Here is a 27997-nt window from a genome sequence, read left to right on the forward strand (position 1 = left end):
TACATTTGGGACAATTTCAGAAGGGACTGAATTCCCCCTAATTTTTACTTTTCTATTAAATAAGCCAGAAAAAAAAAAAAAAACACATACATCCCTTGAATTGCCAAAAGAATTTCACAGCCTAGGTTTCTATACAGGGACAGCAGATTGCATCTAGGACTGAGTATCAGCACGCTGGGCACTGCCATCCCCTCCTTTCCCCTACATCTGCTAGGAGGTTACAATACAGGTAGGACTGCTATATTTGTGCACATTAACTTTCAAGTCCTGTTCTACTACCAAAATAATGATAATTAAAGCAGACAAGCAAGCTACACACAAACACTACCTTACAGCTAATGTTTATAATGATCCCGATCATGCTGAACCCTTTGACATAGCTCTCCCAGAGCCTGCTGACATACACATACGATTTTGGTGGTTTTTTTTTTCTCCTTTTTATGAAACAGCCATTGATCAATTAAATATCACAGCACAAGGATATTCTTTTCAGACTACTCTCTTTCCAGCTCTTATATTACTTTTTAACACCCCCAAACTGTAGAATTATTCATATCCTCATTAGTTTTAATGAAGAAAAGCTGGTGTTCCAAATGCTGCAATTATCAGCTTTCCCTCTCCCGCATGTGGCCAATCATCAGGTTTTCTAAACTTTGAAGTGGCACAGCTAATCAGCATAGTTGCAAAACCCTTTATGCTGTACCATAATCTTTTCCACAGTTTTACATCCAAGGAGGTGAAGATCAACTCTTCTACCACAGTTCTGCCTTCGGGAAAAATGGCTTGTTGACTGCTGACCTCTGTTTAGATGAAACTGAAACGGTAAATAATAATACAAAAATAAATAAAAAAGCCCCCCACACCTATCCTACCCTAACACCTAAACTCTCATTCAATAGTGCTATTTGTTACGCAGGAACAGAGGCACTGCCCAACACAGCTGAAATGTACTACATATTTGACTAATTGCAAGTCTCCAAACAAATTTACTTCTTATTTGTGTTTGAAACAGAAGTGTAAAAGAAGACAAACTATGAAGGTATTACTTGAATTGCCATCAAGTGAATGCTCATGGTTAGGTATATACTATAATGCTACCACAAAAACTAGGCCTATCTTCTTCAAATTGTTCCAGCACTTGAAGATTTTTTTTTTCAGTTTAAGAACAAAAATGCAAGCTTTTGCATTTTGTCAGACTGCTTCATAATACAGAATTAGTATACCTGATTTGGGTTGGGGCAGCGTGGAGGCAGTGGAGAAAAACACCCCAGCAACAGGTCATCAGAACAAAAATAATTAGAGGGGCCATAACAACTGCCCTAAGATGCAATTTCATAAATGCAAAAAACTAGGAGCTGAACTACAAAAACACAATCATGTTACCCTCAAAGCCTCAACCCTGCTCTGTAGAGTCATAGGAAGGTTACAAGGGACAAGATAAGGAATAGTCTTACACTATATCATCATAGAGCAAAAGGAAGAGCCATATGCTATTTAAATATATATACATATATATATATTAGTGTGAAGTAAATATTATTAACACTCCTGTGCTTAATGCAAGAATTGCCTGTTGGTCTCAGGCACTTGTTCCAAAGTGTAGCCAAAGTTCAACACTACTAGTCACCTGCTTCATTTAAATTTGACCTATGCTCCATGTTGTTTGCTAAAATGATGCATCAAGCCCCTCGCTAACAAGCACTTCCAAGGCAGTAATCAAGTTGTGATTATGTCTGTGGAACGCTAGCATTATTTCCCACCTTTCCATTCCAGGTTGTTCAATCCACAATTACAAGCTGCTGCACTCTGCTCCTGGATAACCACAGGGCTCTGTTTTCCGTCCCTGCCAGTAATTCAATCAACCTGAATATTCAATGTAATATTTTTTTGAAGTACAGAAAAAAACACTTAAAAATCTATGGCCACATACAAGAAGCCTTTTGAATTTGCTCTACTTCAAAGTACGGATTAGAACTTTAAGCTGCATTAGAATCACCTCAAAATTACCTAAAGCCTTTTAAAAGCTTTGACAGAAACCCAATGAGGAGTGCCAGGGTTATTTGCATTACATCCTAAAGCCACTGAATCACTGAAAATAGCAAGACTCCCAGCACCTTTAAAAGACAAACACACAAATCCATGGGGCAAGATGTTTCCTCAAAACTCATTGTACATTTCAGTACGACCCTTCTCCATGTTGTAATTACCAAGAGATTACGGCCACTGCATACAACAGACTGCGTCTGCACAAAGGAACAGTGCCCCTGCTAATTCCAGGAGTCAGACACCTTGGACATTTCATGCCATTTCTCTCCTGGGAGCTAGTTGTTAGAGTCAACCAAGCTGTTTTGAATTCACTCTCTTTTCCTATAAATAACAACAGCAAAGAACAGACTTCCATCACCAAGTACATCGTTGAACAAATGCCTAGAAGTACATACTGAACAGCAGGCAAAATAATCTGATTCCTTGGAACCGAGCACCTTCCTCAGCAAGGGTTAATGACCGGTTATTTGTTTAATTTAGCCAGCAAACTAGAGAAGCTAACCTTCCCTCTAGAGAACCAACAGTCCAGTTTTAAGAAATAACATGCAAAAGCAGTGCCACTTTATTAACAAGATCTGTTCACGTTATACAAGTGGCATACCACAGTGCTGACTCAATATGATAAAGACTTGCCCTTTCTGCAGTCACGATCACAGATCAAAGGTTTGAATAGCAATAAGGACACAAAAAACACACCCTTCAGGTAAACTAAAGTCCTCAGTATATTCCTTTATACAGTTTACAATCTTTCTTAATAAGCATATGAAAATTTATATCCAGAAGATCCCCTTCTCTGGTCAGCAGAAACTCATGAGTTTGATAATCACAAAATCAGTCACCAGAACAGTTCCCCCAGTGAAAATTATAATTAATTATAAGTTACTTGTTACATAAAGTATTAAATTAAATGGGTACAACGTCCTTAGTTTAAAGTAATTCACTAAACAACACAAGGCTTCACAGGAAAAACACAATACATCATTCAAGTCTACCCCATTGCACAGAAGAAAACCCAGGTAAACATTCCCAAGTTCTGCCCAAGAGCCAAAGTACGTCCTTCCTCCTGTTCCTTGGACTTCGGTACAGCAGGTGACATGCCCGTGTAGTGTGACACCCATGCGGGTACTGCTTTACCTCCGAAGATACTAAGCATGCTTGACCCTGCCATGTAAAGGAAGCAGTCAGCTTTCTGCCTACTTGACCAAACAATTGGCATCAAACCAAAAAGTGCTTTGGACCAAATTGAGTTGATTACTGGGGTTTTCCAAAGAATCGTGGAAACAAACCTATTTAACACTTCAACCCGTAACATTAACACAGTTGGTTTTAACAACAGCATCCATAAAGCTAAAAAAATATATCTTTGCATATAAAAAAAAAACACTATCAGGTGATCTCAAGGCCTGCAGCAAGAGGAGATAGATGCCTTTTTTTTAAAAATAAATGTCTTCACAACCATGCATGTGGGCCTAAAGAAGTTTTTGCTACAAATTGGAAGTGCAGTGGCTGGGAAAGGTGAGTACAACATTTAATAAGTTTATTGATGAACCACTACAAATGCAAACCTGGTGTGGTTATGGTGAATGAGAAGGACAAAGTGGTATTCGTATACTACAGAAGACATGGAGGAGGCCATTGGTGGAATTAACACAGTTCTTGAAAATAAACCTAAATAATAATCCAAGCTGCAACATCTACAGCCATGTTTGGACTATTCGCAGCCTAAATACCTGCATGCTAGTTAAACTTCTGCAGAAAGGTAGCACAGAAGTTCTCCATCTGTGCTGGTGTCCTAAACAGCCATGTCAGAACAAACTCCTAAAAGGAGAAAGGAGAAAAAACAAATGCTAGCTACTTCTAATACGGAATATATCAAAACTTATGATGGATTTCAAGTTGAGTTTACACAAGAGAGAAGAAGTTTAGATTTTGTGCTCAGATACGCACCCCATACAATTTCTTAATTTAAACAATTTGGTGCTTCAGGGTTCAAGACAGGGAGCAAAAGGGAAGACATGTCAAGTGTGATACTCCTCATCATGATGGGTAGTGTCAATATTTTTCCATTAAAATATACCACTTTTGTGGAAATCAGAAAAACACCTTCAGATTTTCTATAATTCACAAAAACATTAAAATATAGATTATAAAAACAACATCTGCAGTATACTGCAAAATTGGAACAGAGAAAGTGGTCACCTATGCAACATGATCCAAATAATCATTACTCTTGCCAATGTAAAAATAAAAGCATCACAGATTTTCTTTTCAGAGAACATTGGAGAGGAATACTTTCTAGTCTACTTCTGTCAAGCTACACAAAACTGATTTTGAAGAAAAAAATTACAGGACTTTAAATACAAGTTAAAAAAACAAGCAGTTATCTGAAGAAAAAAAAAAAAAAGCCTTCAACTCAACTATTCATCACGGTTACTATAACCAGGGTCAAAAGCAAGAACTTCAGTTCCATATGAAGATTATTAATAAAGCCAGTGTGTAGTTTTGACTTCATATGCATCTGCTATTTCAAAACTAAACTTGCCACCCACAGTTATCAAAGTTCTTCACAAAATGCATTTTGTACCCACTCCAGCAGTTTAACTTCAATGCCACGAAGGCACAGCAGAGTACCACAAGACACCTAACTCCTGTTGCTGCATTGTTTGTTCGCCTCATTAGCATTATTCTACACCAGGCTACAGGAATTTCCTGATCATACAGTTTCTACTTACAGCTTTGATTCTTATGGGGTAGATATTAAGATATATGAAAAAAGTTTAGGAAACCTTCCTTAAAGACTGAACATAAAACGATCTAAGAAACATGCCATCTAAGGAAAACTTTTCAGAAGTGTTAATATAAAATGCATTAGCACCATATGAAAGACTCCTCAGATTTTAAAGATGTAAAACATTGAGATCAGGAAAATCTCACTACTCTGAAACCTGGTTCTTTGATTTCTTATCAGTCAGTAATCTCTGTGTAGTCCCAGGAAGGCAAGCAATCATAACTTGAAAGTGCCACTAATATGACCTGGGTCAAGTTAAACCCAGCAGTTTAAGCTTAGAACCTCAATCAACAGCAAATGAAGACATTTCTTCAGCAAAAGAGCAAGTCTTCATCTTCTCTAATGGAGGTTCTTCCAAAAAAAGTGATTAGCAACTTGATTGCATTAACTTGATTGCAAGATCTACCATAGTGTATTTTATTACCCTCTTGAGAATTATACCTTAAAGTTAAAAACACACTGGAAAAAGTGTACTTTTTTAAAAAAACACTAATTACTATAATTACTAAATCCTGCTAAATAATCACAAGAGTGGAACTTGAGTTCATCAAAAAGTTAGTTCTTATTTCAAAAAAAAGCAAAGACATGAAATGTATTTCAAAAAAGGGGGGGGGGGAGAAGGGGGACAGTACCAAGAGAGGCATAGATTTTGAACTGGTTACTTTTAACTAATAAGAAATTACACACATGAAAAAATATAAATTGGCAAAAACAGTGGCATAAAACCATGTACTATTTTCATGCTGTTTTGGGAGGGCACAACACATCTTTAGACTTCCTTGACTAGCTCTGCATGCATTTTCATCTTAGGTTTTGACTACTCCTTGTTTTCAGTTCAATTTTCAAGAACGCATAACAAACAATGCCTCTAAACAAGCTGAAGTGTATGCAGGTCAACTTCCCTAATTCTTAAAAAAAAAAAAAAAAAATCACCTCTTAGAATTCCTGTTTGCCAAGTATTATCTTTTTTTACATCTACAAATTTAACACCTTGCCATTTGTTCTATTACTGTGCATTTCCATAAGATACACAAGCAGATGGATGGCATTTATCTGAAGCATCTTTAGAATACAAGCTCCAGGTAGGAGCTTCAATTTTGTAACTATGAATACATCCAAACAATTTTTTTCTGAATATGAGTAATAACTCCACTGGTACGAAACACCACCGCAGATACCACATTTACACTGGAAAAATGTGCAGCTTAAGCAAATTCAAGTCTTAATTCTAATTATCAAAGACTAATACCGAAGTATTGATTTTCAACTTTTACACACCATTCATTAGCTACAAATTACATGTACATGCTGACAGAATGCAAAGATACTGTGTATTCTCAAGGAAATACACATATTCCTGAAATGGATTATGGGGGAAGAAGCAATGCAAACACTTGTAAATTTCTAGTACCGTGTTAATATATTCAATATAGAAATTACAGTTTTAATATTTGAAATTTTATTTCAACTTTATTTAACACCTAATTTCTTTTACAACACAATGTCTATACATACATATAAACTTCTATTTTCAACAAGAATTTCAACAGCTTCTAAATACTCCATTTAGCACACCACGTAACTCATCACCATCACATTTCATGAAAAGAATGTAACAAAATAAAAAACAGTGGTTAGAAATGGCAGCATGAACTAATAACTCGCCACAACAAGGCTCCCTTATTTTCGCAAGGTTAATCGCTCATTTGCCAATCATCAAGTTCATATAAGCACGTGTGTTAAACATCAACATGAATAGACAGAATTCCAAATGTTACATCAAGAAAAATATAAGGAGGAAAAAGCAACTTGAGCCAGGCTAGCCTTATGAAAAGAGAAAGAGCTTTTTTCTGCCAGGATATGTGAATGCCCATCTCATTTGTGACCAGATGTGCTTAAAACGAACTCTCTCCCTCCATTCCTTTCATTGTTTGAGGAACAGAAACTGTAATTGCTTCACTTGTTTTACCCCCTGTTGGTTACAATACTTAGTGCCCAGATGACAAAACATCTTCAGATTGAAAGCATTGCAGTGGTACAGCTGAATGCTCGCCAAAACACAAGCGATCCAGGTCCCAAACCTGCTCCCTGCTGTATATATCTATTGCTTTTTAATATCTATTAAAAAAACACAAAACACAGAATACAAATAAAATAGAGGGATCATTACAAAATCAAATTAGAAAAGCACAAACCTCAATTTTGCACATATCTTAGATACAACAGACTAACTTGAGAATCCCTTTCCTAGCATTCAGAGAGGCAGCTGTACTCCAAAACTATCATGAATCCTATTAGCGCCACAGATCCACTGCAGCATTTAAATTTCTTTAATCTAGAAAAGTAATGGAATACTTATGGCAAAATGAAAAGCTTTGGTGATAACAAACGTTCAGAGAAAGCGTTCACAGTTGAGGATGTTAAAACACAAACATTACAATGGAAAAAAAAGTATTGAAGTTTATCTGTTAAGGGCCTTTAAAGCACATTTTCACTTGTAAAGTAGCTACAGCTGAAATAAGGAACCCTTGTAATTTGTGCCAGGACAATATTCATTTTAAGAAAAATGACTATACAGGACTAAATATGTAAAAGCTTATGATTTTCTAGGGTAAACAGGAGGTTAATCTATGCACAGGCACTGTGTTATGGCTGTAGATCTATAGAACTGAATTTTCTTTAATAAGCAAAGCAACATTTGACCAGGTGTCTGTTCTTAAACCTACAAACTTACCTTGAAGCATATCACTAGACCTCAAGTTTATTACAAGAATGTTTCCAGTAACCAGGAGCACATGATAGTGTAATTGCACACCCTGGAACATAATATCACACTTAAAAAATAGTTATTATAATGATTACACTAATGAGTTCTGAACTTCCAACCTATGTGGATTCAGTTTCATAATTACACAGCTTGAAATCCTCATCAGCAAATCCAAATGCTCCTGAAATCCAAATCATTTTATAATCTTGAATAATGCATGGCACCTCTGCAGCAAGAAATTAAAACAAATTTCATAAAAATGCAAAGCTTCATAATCTCTGTTCTAAAAGAAACTACATTATTGAAATAATGTGTTGCTTAGTAAGTCCTAGTGATAGTGATTTTCTACCCCTGGTACTCACAGTTCAGATCCCACTTCAAAAATAAACAGACTAATTCGTATCAAAATATCATTTTATTTATATATATACACACACATATATGGTGATTCATGACATACTACTACACAGGACTGAAGTCAAATATTTGTTTCCTAAACAAGCACTGGCTCAAAAAGGCATAAAACCTTTTCTTCCTGAGAAGTGTGTTTTTTTCCTCTCTCGATATATTTTTACTATTATTTTTAAAAGGCTGTAGCTTGGCAGGATTGATTACAATTTCATCAATAGCAAACAAAACTCTATTTTAATTCAAAGGGTCAGTAAATAAAGGTCCACATTCCTATCCCCCCCCCCAAATGTGACTATTTCCCTTCCCCAACATGCTTTCAAAAGAAAGAATTCACCATAGAAAATATACAGAAGTATAAAACCATACATAAAGCCTATACGAATTCAAATATTTTTTGGCAAGCATTAATGTGGTCCTTTCTAACAAATCCAATAGGTTAAGAAAAGCCTGTGACTCAAGATTAGGGGAAAAGCCATCACTGTAGTCAACGCAAAAGGGTAGCTACTCTATTCTCCTGTAGGATTGACCTGCATCTCACTTTTTTCTATATTTAAGGTACTCAAAAGCACAAAGGTTTTTACAATATGCCCTTTTCTGATGCTTCCCCTCCTTGTAGACGTGAGATGCTCAGCTAACTATCAGACACCTGAAGAATACTTACACGGACTCCCTTGACAGAACAGAAGCTGCACAGAAGTGTTTGTGTTTGTATCTTCATTGCTCAGAACTAGCTAAGAATATTTTTGTAAGAAGTACTGTCAAATTATTACTGTTGATGGTAACAATTTCATATTCCAGCAAACTTTGACTATAGGAAATTACAACTGGAACATCATATTACAAGTTATTTTTACAGGAAAGAATCAGCCTACTTGCAACATAACAAAGCTAGGAACACTATCACAGCTTTGGAGGTTGTTACTTCGCTACTCAAAGTAAAGTGTAGCATTTCTACCAATTTAGGGTGTGACAGAAGAATGAATTATTAGTTACCCTTTTTGTCAATCAAATATTAGGACTTAGAAATCTATAGGATCTCATTAGTGTATCCACAAGATGTGAAAGCAAAAATCAGCAGCAGTAATAGTCAAATACCTACATATATTCTGGCAGAATTATTAACCACAGCCTGAAAACTACACTTCAAAAAAGCACAGTCAAATCAAAATCAAAGAACTACAGCCCTTATGTACCAGCTTGGCCAAGGTTCTGCAACTTCATTTTTCCCCACCTTAAAACATACCAGGCTTTTGAAGTACTAATCCTTATTTTACCCTGTTAGGGCCAAGAACTGAAGATAAGAACTGGCTGCCTCAGGACAACAGGTCTCTCAACCAAGGCATTCAAACTTACAGGAGCGCAATCAAGGCTCTGCCAGCAGCACTAAGTATCAAAACTCTGGAAGGTGTATTTGCTGCAACCAGTTTAACAGCCCATGAAATCAAATACATTAAAACAATAACTTGGCTATGGTATTAATCTATGAAATATCATAGCATCTCAAAAACTGAGTCCAGGAGCAACAAAAATTATCTTTCAATTTTTCCCTTTATTTCATGCCTTCTTTGGTGCAGATTTATGGAAGACAGAGCATTTGAGTTACAATACACCGATATGGACTAGCCCGCATCAATTCCGCACTTAAAACATTACTTCCACATCATAAGAAACCAAAAGTTGCTTTTTGTGCTACCAGATACATACCTTACATACTCATTCCTTATATCAAAGGGAAATATATTTTCAAAACCTTCTCCGGGGAAAAGTTGAGTAATATACAACAACTTGTAGAGCAGCATACACCGCAACATACACTTCAATAAGTCGAAGCTCTCAGCTGTAACAGTCTTACATGGCTTGCTTTGTTTTTTCTATACAAGTGTAATATACTGCTGTACAACAAACTAAAGAATAAAAAACTCCATTCTGCATTCCAGTTATCAGAAAATTACAAAACCCTAGAGAAAATACTAGACAGCTCAATTAGGCAGGTCTGGAGTCTGAACAAAATTTCTCTCTGTTAAGTATGCATAATACGTATGGGTCACATGTTTCAGCATAAAACCACATGACAAAAAGTGGGTAAAGCACAACATTTTCAGGCTCTACTGACCCACTGGAAACTAACTGAAATAGGGTCTCTGCCAATGATTCAGTTACTGATTTTAAAGCAGCAATGCCATAGCTCCCCATTAGGAGAATTTCTCTGAGAATTCCAGAGCCCTTTGATTAATTTATTTTTATTTTTTTTTTAAATCAAGATGCTACTGTCTCTGCACCTTGCTATTTTGACTTCAACAAGAGGGTTGATCAATGGTAAAATGAAGTCACTTCCTTCAACACCTCAGACACCCTTCTACCACACCTTTACTTAACATAGAAGTTACTTCACTTCCAACTTCCTTTTCCACTCAAGAAAATGATGGTATACAGGAAAAGAAACTGTCCAGGGGTGGAACAGCTTCCATATACCTTAACTGAAATAACATCACATCTTACAGTGTGCCATCACCTCCACAGCTGGAATAACAAAGGTCTCCAGAGTCATACTTGGATCACAGAATAAATGCTGCATAAGTACTATAACCACACAGCCCTTACGGTAACTAAATCTACCTGGAAACAGAGAAGTTCAGGGGCTGCTAAAAGAAAACATGTCTGTCAGGTACTCAGAGATGTTTCCTTTGTACAGTTTAACCTGGAAGTTGATACCTGCTCTGAATCCAAGCTTTTTGCTGAAGCAACTACTCCAAACCAACCTCACATTCACAACGTGGCCTTGCTCTGAACTCTTCAGTGAAACTAAAGCTACATGCGAACAGCCCTGTCTGAAGTAAGGTTTAGGAAGGTACTTCGCATCCTGTACAAACACAGCTTCAGCCAGGTCTTCAGATTCTTTGCAGGAGCATGCGAGCTCAGGAACTGTTTTCAAATCAGCAGCAGACAATTTCTCCAGCATTTGGAGACCTTCCAGCATACGTTTTCCTAATATCACATTTCTGCTGGTAGTGAATTGAGAAGGAAGAGTTCAATGAAATAATAAATAGCAAAATCAATAAGAGCTTGGCTAAAATAATTCGAGCTACACTTGATTCATACTATTTACTTGATATCATCATTAGAAACATTTAAATGACAGTTACAATCCCTAAAAATCTTTTACCTGAATGTCACTGTCAGCATTTCATTTATGTTGCTCTGCATGCTTCAAAACCTTTTGTAGCTGTTAAAAACAACATACAAGTCACCTGTATTTAACCAAGGAAGAGTCCAAGAAAAAAAAAAAAAAAAGAAGTATTTCTAGGACCACACAGCCTGCTAGTTATTCCACTCAGCACAACACTAATCATCACCACATACTCTTTTCCTTCCATTCCTTAAAAATAAATAAATAAAACCACCACACTTCCCCTCACACATGGTCTGCTTAAACCAACTGAATTGCTAACTAAGGCAGGTAAGCCTTAGGAGAAGCTAAGCTTGCAGTACCTTCTAGGCTGACAAGCCTAGATCTTTTGCCAGCATCACTGTCTGTGTGAGGATATCGTTTCTCCAGTAAGTTCATTGGCTTTGGAGGACAAATTGTAGATGCTACAATACTGCACTTTTATCAATGTTACTTGCACCTCCATGGGGAGTCTTACCAAGGAGGAAAAGGGGAAAAAAAACATCCTTGACAGTAGGCAATCACATCCTACTTCAGAAGGGCTCTGCTGATAGCTGCAGAGCTATTGTATTTAGTCCTATCAAGATAAAGATTTCAGTAAGTCAGGTTAGATACAGAACCCTACAGGGAAAATACACTTTTTAACGCATTCAGAGAGCAGGACTGCTCTGTTCTAGGAAGTTATTAGCAGTTTAAACTCTTTTCCTGTAAACTGAGCAAGTTTTAACTTATGAACATAGAGCTCCATTACATCCTTTTAGTCTTCTTAAGTGTTTATGAATATATGAAAACATAACTCCATAAATAAATCAGAGGGAAATCTAGATAAGTACATCAAGTTTGAGTTCAGACGTGCCAAACACAGGCTCAGCGTACACAATGATATGAAGGGAAACATTTTGTATTCATTTTTGGTGGAACAGAAATTTTCTTACAGCATTTTTATCAGGCAAAGAAGGAATTTCAAGTGAGAGATCTGTTAAGAACAGCATACAAAGAGGACTCCACTTATAGCTAAAACACATTAAAACTGGACAGTTTAAATAGGCTTTTTATTCAAATGACAAAATTTGAGTTTCTGAATTAATCTACCATACAGAGCAATCAGGACACAAACCACTTGGCTAGATAACTCAGTGAAAACAAACTGTTTTAAAACTGTTCAGCATTAGCTTTGACATCCCATTCAGGACACAGATTATTATAGCGACAGCACGAGGGGCTCTTGCCATAAAGAATTGCCAAAGCACTTCCACAACAAGTTCCCAAGCACATCTAACACTGATTTAGGACCAGTTTATATGCACAAGGAACAAGTTACCTGCTCTAGCATGCATAACCATGCAACTGATAGCAATTAACTTCATCCACTGTACAGCCTATTATCCAGTTTTTAATTAATTTCGAGTTCAAGAGGAAAGCGTGAAGTTAACATCCGAAGAACTGCAGAACGCTGCCACCACTCCTAATAAGGCCCAGCGGGTGTCTCAGCACCACAGCTTCCCACCGCTGGAAGCTGACCATTCCTCCTGCCCTCCTGGTCTCTCAGTCATTACCGACCCATGACAGCACTCTGCCGCTCACCTCCGGAGTGGCTGCGCCTCCTTAACAGGCTATTGTTAAGGACTGTCAAAAGCTTTTGAAATTCCAAATAAATTACATCTGATAACTCTCCCTGATTCGCCGTGTTGTTGCTAAAGTGAAAGAATTTCAACAGATTAGCAAGCACATTTTCCTTTGCAGAAACTGTGCTAATTTACTGCTATCAAGCCATGATCTAGAGCAGATTAATGCTTCAAGAAAAAGCACCAGCTAGTTTCCTCTGCCACTACAAAGGAGCTTGATGGTCAGCAATGCCAAACAATTTTGTTTAAAGGCACTGAGGTTAAGTGCAATGCTTATTTTTGTATAGACTGACTGATTTCCTGAGAGACTGCACTCCTGTCTTGGACACAAAAGAAAGAATGACAAGAATAAGGCAACAACAAAGCTGCAGCCTATTCCATTTATCACACATTCAGATAATCCTAACCAAAGAAAATCAGTGCATAGATACACATACCAAAAATTCTTTCATCTATTTATGGACTTTAAACACCAAATTAGATATCAGATATTAGATCTCAACATCTCCTCCCATTTTTGCAAAGCTTAAAATATAGCCAATATCCTCAGTGTGGAATAGCACTGGCCAAGGCTCAAAGGCTAACAGGCTACAATAAAACCATTAAAAAATATTTGTAAGCCTTTTATAGGGCTGGTTCTTTGTTATCTGATCATATTGAACCCTGGAAGCAGGTAGTATCAATGACTTCAATATACATGCTCTGAAGGTACTATGGCCCAATTTCACTCTCATGAAAGAACTGTTTGACCCCTCAACCAGTAGTCCCATTATGTGATTACATGTTTCTGCTCTGGTTTAATAAAAAAGCCATTGCAGCTACCACTGTTCTGTAAGTCTTACTTATCACTGTTTCACCAAGGCCTTCTGAAGAAAAGACAGCAGTGATGCATCACCTATAGACACACTTGAATGTATCTCCCTTATTTGTACCACGTCATTGAGACGTCACAGGAAGGGAAATTGAGGATCTTGCTGTATTCTTAAACTGTCCCAGTCTACTCCAACGAATAACATCCTGTTTTGCTTCCATCCTCATCCTCCCCTCCCAAAAAAAAGCCAACCTCAGAATCCCACCTAACACTTTTATAATAGAAGATGCTTATGTTTACAGTTGTGTAGAAATTTCTCCAGCAACAATATTCAACCATAGCGATACCCACTGATAAAGTATAGTAAGGCCTTGGGAACAAGTAGAAAATTGGATGATATATCAAATATTCTGCAAACTACTGCTCAAAAATGCATGAACATTTGTCAGTATTAAATAGAGGTAATCCAGGGTAGACATGTTAGCTTTTATTAACTGATCAGACAAACAAGTAAACCATTTCCATTAACTCTGATTATTTGATTCTATGACATATTATGCTGATGGCCTTCTGCCTCGTATAGCAGTGTTAATCCTCAGAAAGCAACTGGTTTCCTCCAAACCAAAAAAGGTTTTGTACATTTCAAGTATACTTTCAATAATAAGGACAAACAAGAAATGCTAATTGGACATACGAAAAAACAGCTTCACTAATTTTAAGAATTCCTGTACTAACACACATAAAATGTCATGGAGGCACCTCTTAGGCAATTTGCTAAGGTACGGAGAAACAGCATCCCATTAGTTGTAACCAAAGCAACGTACTTTTTATTAAAACAAAAAAACAGCATGCAGAACTAGCATTTCTGTTTACAACATACAAAGTTATTTTTGAAATCACCAAGCATATGGTACCTTAGGTAGACAAAGCTATTTGTTTGAAGCTATAAGCATATCCCACATTTAGACCCTCAGTTTCAAGTCACTAAACATTTTTTCCCTGTGATTTTATGCAACACAAAGCATTACAAATTATATCCATTCTTCTTTACAGTGAAACAAGTCACCAGTTTACCAAGCAATTTTTTTTTTCTGGTAACTACAAAAACATTAAAACGAACTCCTCTGCATCTATTATTTCTCTACCTAGAGAGGACACCTGTAGCAAACCACAAACTCTTTGTGAAATACAACACAGTTGGGGCAGCTGCTCTTGTCATCACAGGATTTGTCTGTTTATTTTGTCACACATTCAACCATGACATTTGAATGATTCTCAGAAACTTAATTCTAAGCAGAAGAGATCAAAGACATTTTAAGTGGCATAAAAAGAGTGTCTTGTAAAACCCTCATTCCTTCACCACAATTTTCATATAGCAATAAAAGGAAACACAAAACTGCTTGAAAAGGTTAAGTCCTAAGTCAACTGCTAGGTTCCTCTGATTATCTTCATTGTTTTCGTCATTCTTTCCCCTTCACCCTGCCCCCAGTTCTACTCCAGAAACAGTGCTACAGCACCTATAGGCAGATGTGTTTAATTTAAGGATATTCAACACTCACCTCACCTGTTGGAGATCCAAGAAATTAGAATGTAGCATTAGTTATTTGAAAAGACATAGCAAAAAGCAGTGGTATTTTCACTCACTCTACCTTATCTTTGTCTTCCACAACATCTGCCAGCACATCATCAGGGTCCAGGATTCCTCCATCTGTGTACTCCAGGTGGTGAATATTTACCCAGTAAGTTGAATCCTGTAAGAGACAGACAAGTATTCTCAACCTAACCTTGCATGCTTTTAGCGCCATCAGATGAAGCAGTTTTGTATCCCATCTCCTTCACACCCACTTCCCTCTTAAATCATAAGGTAAAAGCTTGTTCTAGAATTGAAAATTATTGAAAAAGGATAAAATGAAAACTGCAGACATAAGACACTGCTTACAGAACTCTATGCAAAAAAAAAAAAAAATTGCCTGTAGTATTTTTCCATTCTGGAAATTTTAACTCACAAAGAGTTGTCTCATGGTCCTACAAACAGCAGTCCCAAGTGAAGAGCTCCTTGAGCTCTCCAGGGACCATGGCACCCTTCATCTTCCCAAGCTGGGATGCCTCCAGGGCACCCTGAGGAGAGGAGCACCTCCAGGCCAGCTCCTCAAGGGATGAGCTTGGCCACCAGCAAACGCCGACCAGGAAGCAGGTGAGTAGCTCATGCCAGGGGGTAATCTGGCAGCACATGACTGGATTTAGGCACCCACCAGGACCCTGCAGTAAGCTTTGGGTGAATCTTACCGTCCTTGAGTCTTTTCAGTTGCTGTTTCTATTGTAGCAAATTCCACTGAAATCATTCTGTTTAACTGGTTGAAGATCAAATGCTGATTAAGTGCTGTTAAAAAATCATACCATCTAACCTTGTTATTTACCATAAAGACGGAGAATAAATCCTTAATCACTGCTATGCTGAAGTGGCATAAATTCAATTCTGCAACAGTAGTTAATGGGTTTGTTGCTTGTTGTTTTTTTGGAGTAGTTGATAGTTGGAGAGCTTGAGTTCTAATCAGCGCACACACAAATACATGTATGCATGGACACACACATCTCCTAACAGTTTCTGAAACATATTTATTTTTTTTAAAATACACACACAAACATGTATAAAAACATTCACCATTTTTCTCCTCTGAAGAGGTTGCTCAGGCTGCCATTGCAAAAAAAAAAAAAAAAAAATTAGTAAATCCCAATTTGTTTCCAGAAGTGAATGCTCTCACATTGCAATGCAGCATTGTATATCATATAAACAGCGATTAGTCTTCTGAAACCAATGTTTTCCTCAACCATTAACGACTCCACTCCAGTAACCGGGAGCTTAGCCATCCTTCCACTGACCCTGAAGCCAAAAGGCTCAGACAGTACTGCTCAAGAGCCTGTTCTCCAGACATGAAACACAGAGGGGTGCAGGCACACAGCTTAGTAACCACTGTCTCCAAACTGTAACAGCTAACTGCAGACACAACTTGCCAGAAGGACAGGCTAAGGGGCACTTCTATCTGAGCTTGCACTACCAGAGACAGGTACTGGGGTTTAACAAACACATGGCAGATCACCAACTCACAGCAACACGTTTGATTGATCTATGGTACCAGCATCAATTCAATGCTTATCGAGGCATCTTCTACAGCACACTGAAGAGGAAACATACTTAGTTAAGATCATAAAGCATATCTGAGACCTCCATCAAATAGTATGGAGACTGGCCAGAATACACATTAAGGATCAAGAAACTAACATGTACATATAGCCTCAAGAAAGGCTTCAGAAATGAGAAAGAACACTGCTGAGGTGCAACATGCAGTCTCAGTGATTCTACTTACTGTATCTGTATCTTCAATCCCTTCTTTCCTGCCAAGTCTTATTAGATCACTGTTCTCAGAAGCAAAGTGAAGCGCAATAGATGCAGCATCACAGAATCACAGAATTTTCTAGGTTGGAAGAGACCTCAAGGTCATCGAGTCCAACCTCTGACCTAACGCTAACAGTCCCCACTAAACCATTTCCCTAAGCTCTACATCTAAACGTCTTTTAAAGACCTCCAGGGATGGTGACTCCACCACTTCCCTGGGCAGCCTGTTCCAGTGCCTCACAACCCTTTCAGTGAAGAAGTTCTTCCTAACATCTAACCTAAAACTCCCCTGGCTCAACTTAAGCCCATTCCGCCTCGTCCTGTCACCAGGCACATGGGAGAACAGGCCAACCCCCACCTCGCTACAGCCTCCCTTGAGGTACCCATAGAGAGCGATAAGGTCGCCCCTGAGCCTCCTCTTCTCCAGGCTGAACAAGCCCAGCTCCCTCAGCCGCTCCTCGTAGGACTTGTTCTCCAGGCCCCTCACCAGCTTCGTCGCCCTTCTCTGCACCCGCTCAAGCACCTCGATGTCCTTCTTGTAGCGAGGGGCCCAAAACTGAACACAGTACTCGAGGTGCGGCCTCACCAGAGCTGAGTACAGGGGGACGATCACCTCCCTAGCCCTGCTGGTCACGCTGTTCCTAATACAAGCCAGGATGCCGTTGGCCTTCTTGGCCACCTGAGCACGCTGCTGGCTCATATTCAGCCGACTATCCACCATCACTCCCAGGTCCTTCTCTGCCTGGCAGCTCTCCAACCATTCCTCTCCCAGCCTGTAGCTCTGCTTGGGGTTATTGCGCCCCAGGTGCAGGACCCGGCACTTGGCCTTGTTGAACTTCATGCAGTTGCCCTCAGCCCATCGGTCCAGCCTATCCAGATCCTCCTGCAGAGCTTTCCTACCCTCGAGCAGATCAACACACGCACCTAACTTGGTGTCATCTGCAAACTTACTGAGGGTGCACTCGATGCCCTCGTCCAGATCATCGATGAAGATATTAAAGAGGACCGGCCCCAGCACCGAGCCCTGGGGGACGCCACTAGTGACTGGCCTCCAACTGGATTTGACTCCATTCACCACGACTCTTTGGGCCCAGCTATCCAGCCAGTTTCTAACCCAACGAAGCGTGCGCCAGTCCAAGCCTAGGGCAGCCAGTTTCTTGAGGAGAATGCTGTGGGAGACGGTGTCAAAAGCCTTGCTGAAGTCAAGGTAGGCCACATCCACAGCCTTTCCCTCATCCACCCAGCGCGTCACTCTGTCATAGAAGGAGATCAGGTTCGTTCAGCATCCTGACTAGCAAGTTCCTGATAACTGGTTTGGATGTTCCCCTAGTAAAGAAGTTCCTGAGAAGTACGTACATCCCACTCCCTATTTATTCATGGCCATTCTATGACTTTTGGCCATCGATGGACAAAGGATAATTAAGATAATTCCATTGCAGGTACAGATGTGGATCGATTTGATTAGACTATTTTTTAAATCATTAATAGGCAGCAGGCAAAACAACAGAATCCACAACACACAAGAATCCTAATAATACCAAAAGGTCAGCTCATCATGCTGCAACCAACTTCACTGGTGAACTCACAGAACGTTTTTCCTGTTCTGATCCACCTACCTTCCACAGTTCAATTTCAATTCTGACATGTACTGGTTTTGGCTGGGACAGAGCTAGTTTTCTTCTTAGTTGCTATGTTTTGGATTTTTAACATAAACAGTGTTGGCAACTCATAAATGTTTTAGCTATTGCTGAACAACATTTACACAGAGTCAAATTCTTTTCTGCTTCTCACACTGCTTCACCAGTGGGCAAGCACAAGATGCTTGGGAGGGGACAAGGACAGCTGATCCCAAGTGCCTAAAGGAACATTTCATGCCACGTGACATGGTGCACAGCAAAAAAGCTGGGGGAATGGAAGGGATGATGAGAGTTGCACACACAGCTGCTGCTTTACCTCTTAAATTGAGAAAACTCACTGAGGTAACAACAGTTTTAACCTTCCACTTCTCTTCCCCATTACAACTAGGGGGGAGTAAGCAGCTGTGTGGGGTTTAGCAGCCTGCCAGGGTTAAACCACAACCTTTTTACCCCCCGCACTTGTTTGATGGTTAGGTATTTGTACAGTACAGCACGGCTGAATGACAACCACCTAATTAGGTATATGGAGCATCTCTATTTGTAACATGTCTATTCTATCAGGAATTTACCCCTAACTACAGTTATTTCATTTTGCACTGAAACCAACTATTTGTGAAATAACTGTTTTTTTTTCCCCACTCTACGTATCAGGTGCTCAAAAATCTGAAATTTAACTAGAAAACCAAATTGCATGTTTTTATCTCTGCAAAGTGATTAAATGCAGTCAACTACTATAGCTCGGTGGTTTATTTTTAAGCCCATGGTTTAACTATTTTTTTCTGTAACCACAAAATTCCTAAGATCAAAAGGGGGAGAAGAAATGTATCTCTGTGCAGCAAGCAAGCAGGTTAACTTTGATCAAATAATTTACTTAATGCTGAAACCTTGTGAAAGAGCACTGCTTGACCCTACCAATAAACCTACAAAGTAAAAAGATTCTCTCAAACTGGAATGCATCAGTAGCTACAGATGTTCCTGCTGAACCTTTAAACAAACAGGAAAAATATTCATACATATTAACACTAAAACAGCATACTTGAAAATCACCCCTCTTAATTAGATGAACTTCTGTGGCTAATATTTTTGTCTGAAGATACATTAAAACCTGTTATACATATTATGCTACTTGGAGAGTCCTATGCACGGAATAAAGCTGATATGAAAGTAAAAAAAAAAAAAACAACAAAAACAAAGAGCTGATTGGAATATTTTGCTTTTGCTGTTTGCTTCTACTTGTGATTCTGTAGCTGCACCAACCCAGATGTGCCTTTGAAAGAGAAACAATGAAAAAAAAAAGGAGTGTAAAAGCTGTATTGTCCCAACAGAATGCAGCAAGTTGGCAAGAAACAAGCTCAAGACAAACAGCCACCCTAAATTCCATCACGCTTAACAAAATCCTAATCTTTTTACTTTGGGCCACAACAAATACAGTAATTTTGTGTTTTTGTCAAAGGCCCTATAAAGAGAAAGTGAAGTCCCTAGATCAGTCTGAAGGAACAGAAGACACCATTCCTCTGCCAGCCTTAAGAGCAAGTGCAGCTTCAGGAGCCACATCTTTAGAAGAAAGAAACAACAAATCTCACCAAAACGCTAGAACAGAACAAGATGCATATGGTCTCCTCAGCAGAAAAAATAAAATAAAACACACAGTTTAGGTGCTGGTCCCCCCACGGCGGCTCAGACCCACGCTGTGTGAAGGCACTGACCTTCTGGGCACAAGGACCCCCCAGCCACAGCAACCGCCCGACTGCAGCACTGAATACATGCTGCTTCGTAACCCAGTTTCACATCCGTATTTCTATTATCTTAACAGGAACAGCATCCCTGAGAGTCAGAAAACGGAAACTATGGAGGCAGAGAGAGCATTGATTTTGACAGACTTGTCTGATGAAACAAACAGTAACTGCTTGTAGCAGTTTCCTCCTAGGTGGAGGGAATTCACTCTGCACAGTAACAGATGTAGCAATGCCTCAGACCAGCAAAATGCTCCCCCTTTCCAAAGAGATCTTGGAGCCAGAGGACATTTTTTGTTCCTGGAATGAACTCCAAACACCACCACACACAGGATACAGTGTCTACTACAAAACTAAAATCTATGTATCAATGTCATCGGTTTCTTTCCTCCCAGACAACTTCAAAGAAACAAACAACAACAAAAAACAGGGACTGAATAAATTAAAGCAGCTAAAGCCTCCCCCCCACCCCAACAAAAAAAATTACTCCCCACTCTTACAAGGACACTTTGCAGCAATTAAATGCACCTGGCAGAGCACATGCTCTTAAGCAGAAGAGCTCTCATGCATGTGCTCTGCAGAGGACAAAGGTCTGCAGCCTCCAAAAACGCTGTCCAGATTAACAAATCAAAGGGATGACCTGAATTCCCAGGTACCAATAAAACTGTATTTGAAACTTATCTCATTAATTAGCTTTGATTCTGGATGTTCTGCACAATAGCCCTTTCTTCTATAGGAGCAATTACTGAGCAGCTTATTACGCACCATAGGGCATTTCTTCTGCAAAAGCAGAGTTTTTCTACCTCGCATGTTCTCATACCTGCTTTGCTAAGCACCACCTTCCAGAACTGCAGTATTCAGCATGCACGTGTTCTACTTAAAATAGGGAGGAGAGGAAATCCACTACTGAAAAGTCAATTGGCTTGAAATCCATTCAAGTAAATTTGCAGCATATTTGCTCCCAAATGCTCTCAATGTTAGCAGGGTCATTTAGGGAAAAAAAAAAAATATATATATATATATATTTTTTTTTTTTTTGAAATGGTGCCAAAAATCCTAATAGCATAAGTGTAAAGAACTTAAGGGTTATATGCAGTGTAGTAAGGTAAGATATGGAATATCTAAATATTTAAAGGAAAACCATGAACAGGTTACGTGGTATATTCCTACCAACACTTCCCAAATGAATATTGAACAGTTACACTAACACACATTTTACCTTAGGGCTGCAAGTCATGTTTGTGTTTAACATCAAGCCACTTAAAAGCTATTTATCATCATTTCCTTTATGTGTGGTAGAACACTTTAGGAATTACTATGCAAATATTTACCAAACAATAAATTAAAGCCAGGTCACATGAATGCACAAGTATGCTGTAGGCAGAAGTGACATAAATTAAAAAAAAAAAAAAAAAAAAGTGGTTTTGATGTTCACATTGCAACAGAATCCTAACTGAACTGTTGCCACCTAATGCAGCTCCTTCCGCCTTCATGTACTTTGAAATAATTTCAAGAATTTTTGTATGCATTTGTTTTTGGTCAAGAACAAACAGATTCAAGTGAAAGACCAATCCTTCTATCATTAGGGCAAACCTATTTATGTATTTTTAAATATGCATTTTTAAGACATCAAAAACTCGGAGGACCATCTTGATTCCTTTTTCCTCCCTATGAATTTGAGTAGGAATGTGGCAGTCCATTTCTCTGAAAACTTCATTTTCAGTTAATGTCAATGAGAGAGAGAAGGGTACTACCATTTAATCATTTTTACATTGCATAGTGCAATGTGATCTATCACCTCCCAACACGTAAGTACTTTATTTCTATAAGCAGTCCAAGGCTACATGATGCATTAGCATCCACAGCCAACTAACATCAAGCATTAGTGGTCAGCTCTGCAAGCTGTGGTTTGAGAGTTACAAGAAGTATGAGCTTGGTCACAGCCTCAGACTTATCTCTAACTCCTTCCCAAAACCTAGCACTAAGTTAGAACAGCCTCTAGCACTTTGTTTGCTTACCACCACCATCACCTCCTAACAAGCCTGAAGCATCTCTTCTATTCAGGCAGCGTTTCATCCCTCAGCAGTTAGGCTACCACCACCCGTGGTAGCAGAGGTGGGGTTTCAGCTCTGTGGGAATACAGAGGCAGACTTCCCAAAATCATCAGTTGATCGGGACGTAAAGATTTGCATAATATATACTGAATTTGTTGACTGCTAAATACTCCTCCGTCACAGCAGAGGGATTTCTCAAGAATGACCCAGAGCTGAACAGCGAGCAGATGTCGGCAGCAACAGAACAGGCAGGCACTTGAAGCTGGGTATGCAACATCAGAGAAGCAACAATAAAAACGTATCACGCCTCCTCCTCTCTCACAGGAAAAGAACCGTCTAATTCATACATATGAGGACAGCTGAAATGGTAGAAATACATAATTTCTATATCTGTTGCAGACATGACATCTTAAAAAAAAAAAAAAAAAAAAAAAAAGCAAACACAAGAAGCTGATATAGAAAGCCAAGACTAACAGCTTTCTGCACAGGAGATTAAGTCTACTCCAGACATTTACAGAATTCAGCACACCCTAATGTTGACCAGACCCAAATAAGCCCCCCGGATGAAGACTATACATTATGACTTCTTTTCACAAACTTCCAGAAAAAAAAAAAAAAAAAAAGAGAGAGAGAAAGCAACACTTGGGTCTCACTGCTCAGGAAACTGCCAAAGTTTGTATTACAGCAAAACAGAATAATTTACAAACCCATGTTTCCAGGTCTCACTGTTGAAAATAAACTCATACTTGGAATTAATTACTTCATTTTCATAGCTCTATAGTTCTCCTGAATAAAATTAAATGAGACATCTGTAATAATTTCTAGTTAGAAGTTCAGAAGTGGCAGAAACCTTCAAGATAACATAAGGAAGATAAACACGTCACAGAAGAGTGAGATGGTAAGAAATAGATGCCTCACATATTCCGTAGCAATTTTTGCTTTCAAGAAAACCGAATCCGCTTGCACTAGAAGTGAAAATGCTGTAAGATGCTAGCGAGAAGATAAAACTTCTTCATATTGCTCTACCAGGTGACAGGATACGCACTCTCTCATGTCAGTGACATTCAAGATCTACACAGACTGACTTCAAAGCCACAAATTAAAGCGGGGAGAGAAGGGAAAGGACAGAAGGTAGCCTGCTCAGAAAGAAACTGCTTTTAAGCATTTGGCAGTGAAACAAGGCAAAATTCTTCAATTTTAACGGTAGATTTAGTGGGGCTGACTAACAAGCTCTCAACTCTCCTGCCAAAACTTAACTTTACCTCCCTTCCCACAGCATTCCCAGACAGGACAGGCATTTTCACTTCAGCTGATACAACTACATACATGCAGCCTGAAACTAATCTACCATAAGCCACAAAGACACTGAGTACACAAGAAAGTAAAAAACACAGTACTGTCAGCATCATCACTTTTAACAGCGCTGACATCCCTTAGCTCCCTGCTCGGGAGGGCAGACCCACCTCACAGCCGTAACACCCGCAGAACACAGCAAAGCCTCCCCTCCGAGCTCCCCTTGCTGCAAGAGGAGACCACCTCAACTACGTGGGCAAGTGCTTCTGGGCTGGCAGGCTGCACCACACACCTGCAACACATTGAAGTACACAGCTGAAGTAAAAGCACCACCACCTGCTTTGCTAGGGCCTCTTAAAATGAGTTTTCACCTAATAATCACTTACCCAATCTTTGACCAATTGCCTCGACAAAATTAAAGGGATACTAGATTACCACATACTACTGAGCGTGGTATCATCCTAATAACGAGAGCAGCCACCTATCTAAAATACCCCCTTAGCAGGCCTCCCCTGTTAATCACATACAACAGTGAGCCTGTACCAAACTGTCCCTCTGCCACTTACAATTTGTTCTGACAGCGTACATGGATCTGCACACGAGGAACATACAGGACTGGACAATCCCTAAATCAGTACATTTTTGAAAAAAGCAAGAAGTTACCTGCAAACAAACATGAAGAGCCATCTTTTCATGAGGATTCAATACACCTCAACTACAAAAAAAAAAAAAAAGAAGCTCTCACAAGATCAATATGCTTTTTAGCACAGGTGTTTATTGTAGAAGGATATGCTTAATCTGTTTGTGCTTGTTTTATTTTATCTGCCCTGATTTCAACACAGGAAATGAAATTAGAGATCACGGGAAATAAAGTCATTCTAAATAATACACCCATGATTCTTTGTTTCCAGCTGCACTACACACATTGATTTTCAGAGAGGTTAGGGATTTTTTCACAAAAGAAGAGGTTTTACTCCTAAAAGAAATCAATTAAGCATTCAAACATGAGCTGAACCAAAGACATCCCTACAAAACAGCGCTGTTTACCCAGTCTTTTAGAAGATCTGCCTTTAGACAATACCAGAGGAAGCTATTCCAAGTAAGCTTCCAATGAAAAGCCCCATTTTATGTATTTTCCCCCATATACATTAACATTTTGTCCAGATTCATTCACTTCATCTTTCAAGACTATTTTTGAAAACTGTACCCACACACACACCCTTTTTCTTTATATCATCATTGGATGTGATATTGCCAAAGGGTGGAATCACAGAGTAGTAAGGCAGTCACGGAAAAATAAGATTTTTACTTAAGGTCACTTTAAATATCCAATTTTAAAAGCTTCCCTTCTTGAAGGTGCTAAATACCTGACATCAAAATGGAGACTAACCACACCGGGTAAGCACAGAAACAGATACAACAGGACACCTTGGTCACTAAGGTTGGGCTTTACACCTCAGCCAGCCTGAAGTTTTTGTGAAGTCTGCTCACGCTGTCTGCCGGCTCTTCAGGATCAGAGTGGAAAAAGCAAAGCAAACAAAGACAAACAAACAATTCATGCATGAGGTCTGCGGAACACCACAGACCATTAACAGAAGAACTGTTACACATCTGGGAAAGGGCAGAAAAGCCTTCCCTTGCTTTTCTTTGAAGTCAAAAGGGAACACTGAGTGAAGACAGACACGGCGTACAACCAGAAGGCATAGCTTCTTTTTAGCTTTCGGAATGCAGCTAACACAGCACCAGCACAGCACTGGAAGGTATATTTAACGTGCTGAATGGTCATTATGCTGAATAGTCACTCAAGGGACTGCAATATTTCTAGTTCTTTAGCTATCTTTACCTGATAATTATTTGAGAAATTAGTAGGACTACATGCCACTACAACTACGCATCAAAACACAACAGCATGAGATGAGCATGGTCTGATAACCACTTCTGTCTTCTCCTCCTATGTTCTGCAGCACACCACCATACACAAAGCTTTATTTTAGATGGATGAAACTCAACTGTTTCTCGGTCTTTTTCTTCCTCCTTCCTTCTCTGATTCTTTTTTGGTTACAATAAATAAATTCCTTTTTTACTGAGAAGACAGGAAAACATGCGTTTCGAAAGCCTAATAGCCACCTCCTTTTACAGCAAGCCAAACTTAGACATCAGCAAGGTTCCAGCTCGGGAAGTCTCTCAAGGTGAAGATGATTCCTTGTTCTGTAGCCATCTTTAAATGATTATGCTTTGATAAATCAATAGGGCTATGTACCAACAAATGGAAAGTCTTTATTTCTTACAAGGAAGGAAAGGTAGTTATTCTTCTCACCTAGTGAACTCCACTATCCCTAGAGAGCAGGAAGAAGAGAAAGTTAGTTTATCCTGATGGATGAATACTTAAGGAGGAGGGGGAAGAGACATTTCCCTGAGAAGAAAAACAAAAATAAAAAAAAAAATGCAGAGATCCCTAGCACAGAATCCCCAACAGTCCAATGGTCAGAGCACAGCTATATAAATCCAACCTCTCAAAAAGAAGAGCATCCTGATTTTATACTGAATCTGAGTAATAACCAGTCTCTAAGTATGGCTTACTACCTCCATACTATCTGAACGCTGAATAAAATACGATTTAGAGAAGACATTACAGGGCTGAGGGATCACGAAACCCACACCTTTCCACTGCCTTCCAACATTTGACACTTAAGAAACATACTTCAGCGAAGAACAAGTATGCAAAACCAGAACAGGCAAAGATCTTTGGAGACATGCATTTAGGCAGAGGTTCACACAGACTGCAGGACAAAGAACTACAACAAAAAAGCTCCTTAAAGTCTCAGCTAAAACTGAAGTGCACTGTGTGCCAGGCTTTGAATTAAAGACAGCCTGCCAGAACATAAATAAGAAATGTAAACAGATATTCAGTTATAAATTAATACCTTTCGGCTCATTGAGCCCTTTAGACTAAGTTGCTTCAACAAGCTAAAAGCACAAAAGGCTCACCCCTAAAAAAGCTGACACCACAGCTCCAAAACAAAACATCTCTAAGTAAAACCACAACATTTTAAGCGCATACTTTAACTTCTGTATCCCAAGTTCTCCGTGTCAAGTATTAGCCAAACTACTCCAAGTGCTATTATTATGCCAGTAAGCTACACCTCCACAGGCACCTGAGCAATAATTAAATAGCATTTGGTCAGGCATTTTGTTTCTTTGAAGAAAATACCAGAGGGTGGAGGGACCCCAATCATTTCTTAAAATCCAACTTAAAGTGAGCACACAAAACTTGAAGGCTACTCGTTCAAACTACCAGCCATTTCTCACACAGAAATAAAATAAAATAAACTATTAAGAAAATAAGAAAGACATGCGTACAGATCTACTGTATTTCAAAAGTGAAGTTCAGGTTAAGTGAGCGAAAAACAACATTGATATTTAGCCAACTAAAACTGAAGATACCTTAAATTCAAACCACTCAACACAGCTACAGAAACAAGAACTCAGGGCTGGCTGTAAATTCACACAGCTGAGCTGGTTGCTAACTCTACACTGAGGTATACCAGATCCTAAACAAAAAAACTGATAAAGCGCTCAGCAGCTACAGAAAGAGCAGCCACCACTTCAGTCCTGCATCTAGATACTATCTAAGATAAATTTATTTACAACCGTTTGGCTTTACTTTGGTGAAGTGATTAATGTATTTGGAGCTGACACAGGACTGCTTATCAGGGTGACTGGAGTTTCAAACGTGTGATTGAGCAATAGCAGACTCCAAACTCCCACACCACAGAATACAAATGCTGGTAAGACAATGCAGAGCAGGTATGATTAAATCCCCTAACTCCTTGTAATGTAAACTGGGCTTTAGATAAAGCTCAAGCAAGGAAAAAGCAGCAGTAAATTACAGAAGTACATCCATACTTCCACGTGAGAAGCCAGTATGTATATTGGCAGGGGGGCTTTTTTCTTCCCCTGTTACGGAAATATTTCACCTATTTCCCAGAAAGCAGTAGGGTGGCACTGCAGCAGCACAGACCTACATGCTGCACAAAACAGACATTGGGGAGTGGGGGTTAGGGCCTGACTGACCTTCCTGCTCCAAAATACAGCCATTAGGGACGATGTCAGGCCCCAGTGCTGGAAAGCTGCTGAGACAGCTATGGTAGCTTTAAAAACCAGAAGCATTAGAAGTATTTGAAGATGCAAGCTGGGTCCCTGCGAGGCAGAAGTTCATTTGTTCATTACACAAAAAAAGATAAAAGAAGTGGGGGAGGTGAAGTAGCAGAA

At 39.1% G+C, this 27997-nt stretch overlaps 1 protein-coding gene across 3 annotated transcripts in view; it reads right to left on the reverse strand.

The window, feature by feature from the left end:
- PARD3B (par-3 family cell polarity regulator beta) overlaps nucleotides 1-27997 on the reverse strand; it is a 401316-nt gene that overhangs the window by 358759 nt on the left and 14560 nt on the right. For all 3 annotated transcript variants that reach the window (XM_082763760.1, XM_082763759.1, XM_082763758.1), the window contains exon 2: nucleotides 15264-15365. In XM_082763760.1, the coding sequence (XP_082619886.1) occupies nucleotides 15264-15365 (102 nt within the window). The remainder of the gene's footprint in view (nucleotides 1-15263; nucleotides 15366-27997) is intronic.

Source organism: Aythya marila (genome assembly GCF_965140915.1).
Source record: "Aythya marila genome assembly, chromosome: 6".
Taxonomy (NCBI): domain Eukaryota; kingdom Metazoa; phylum Chordata; class Aves; order Anseriformes; family Anatidae; genus Aythya; species Aythya marila.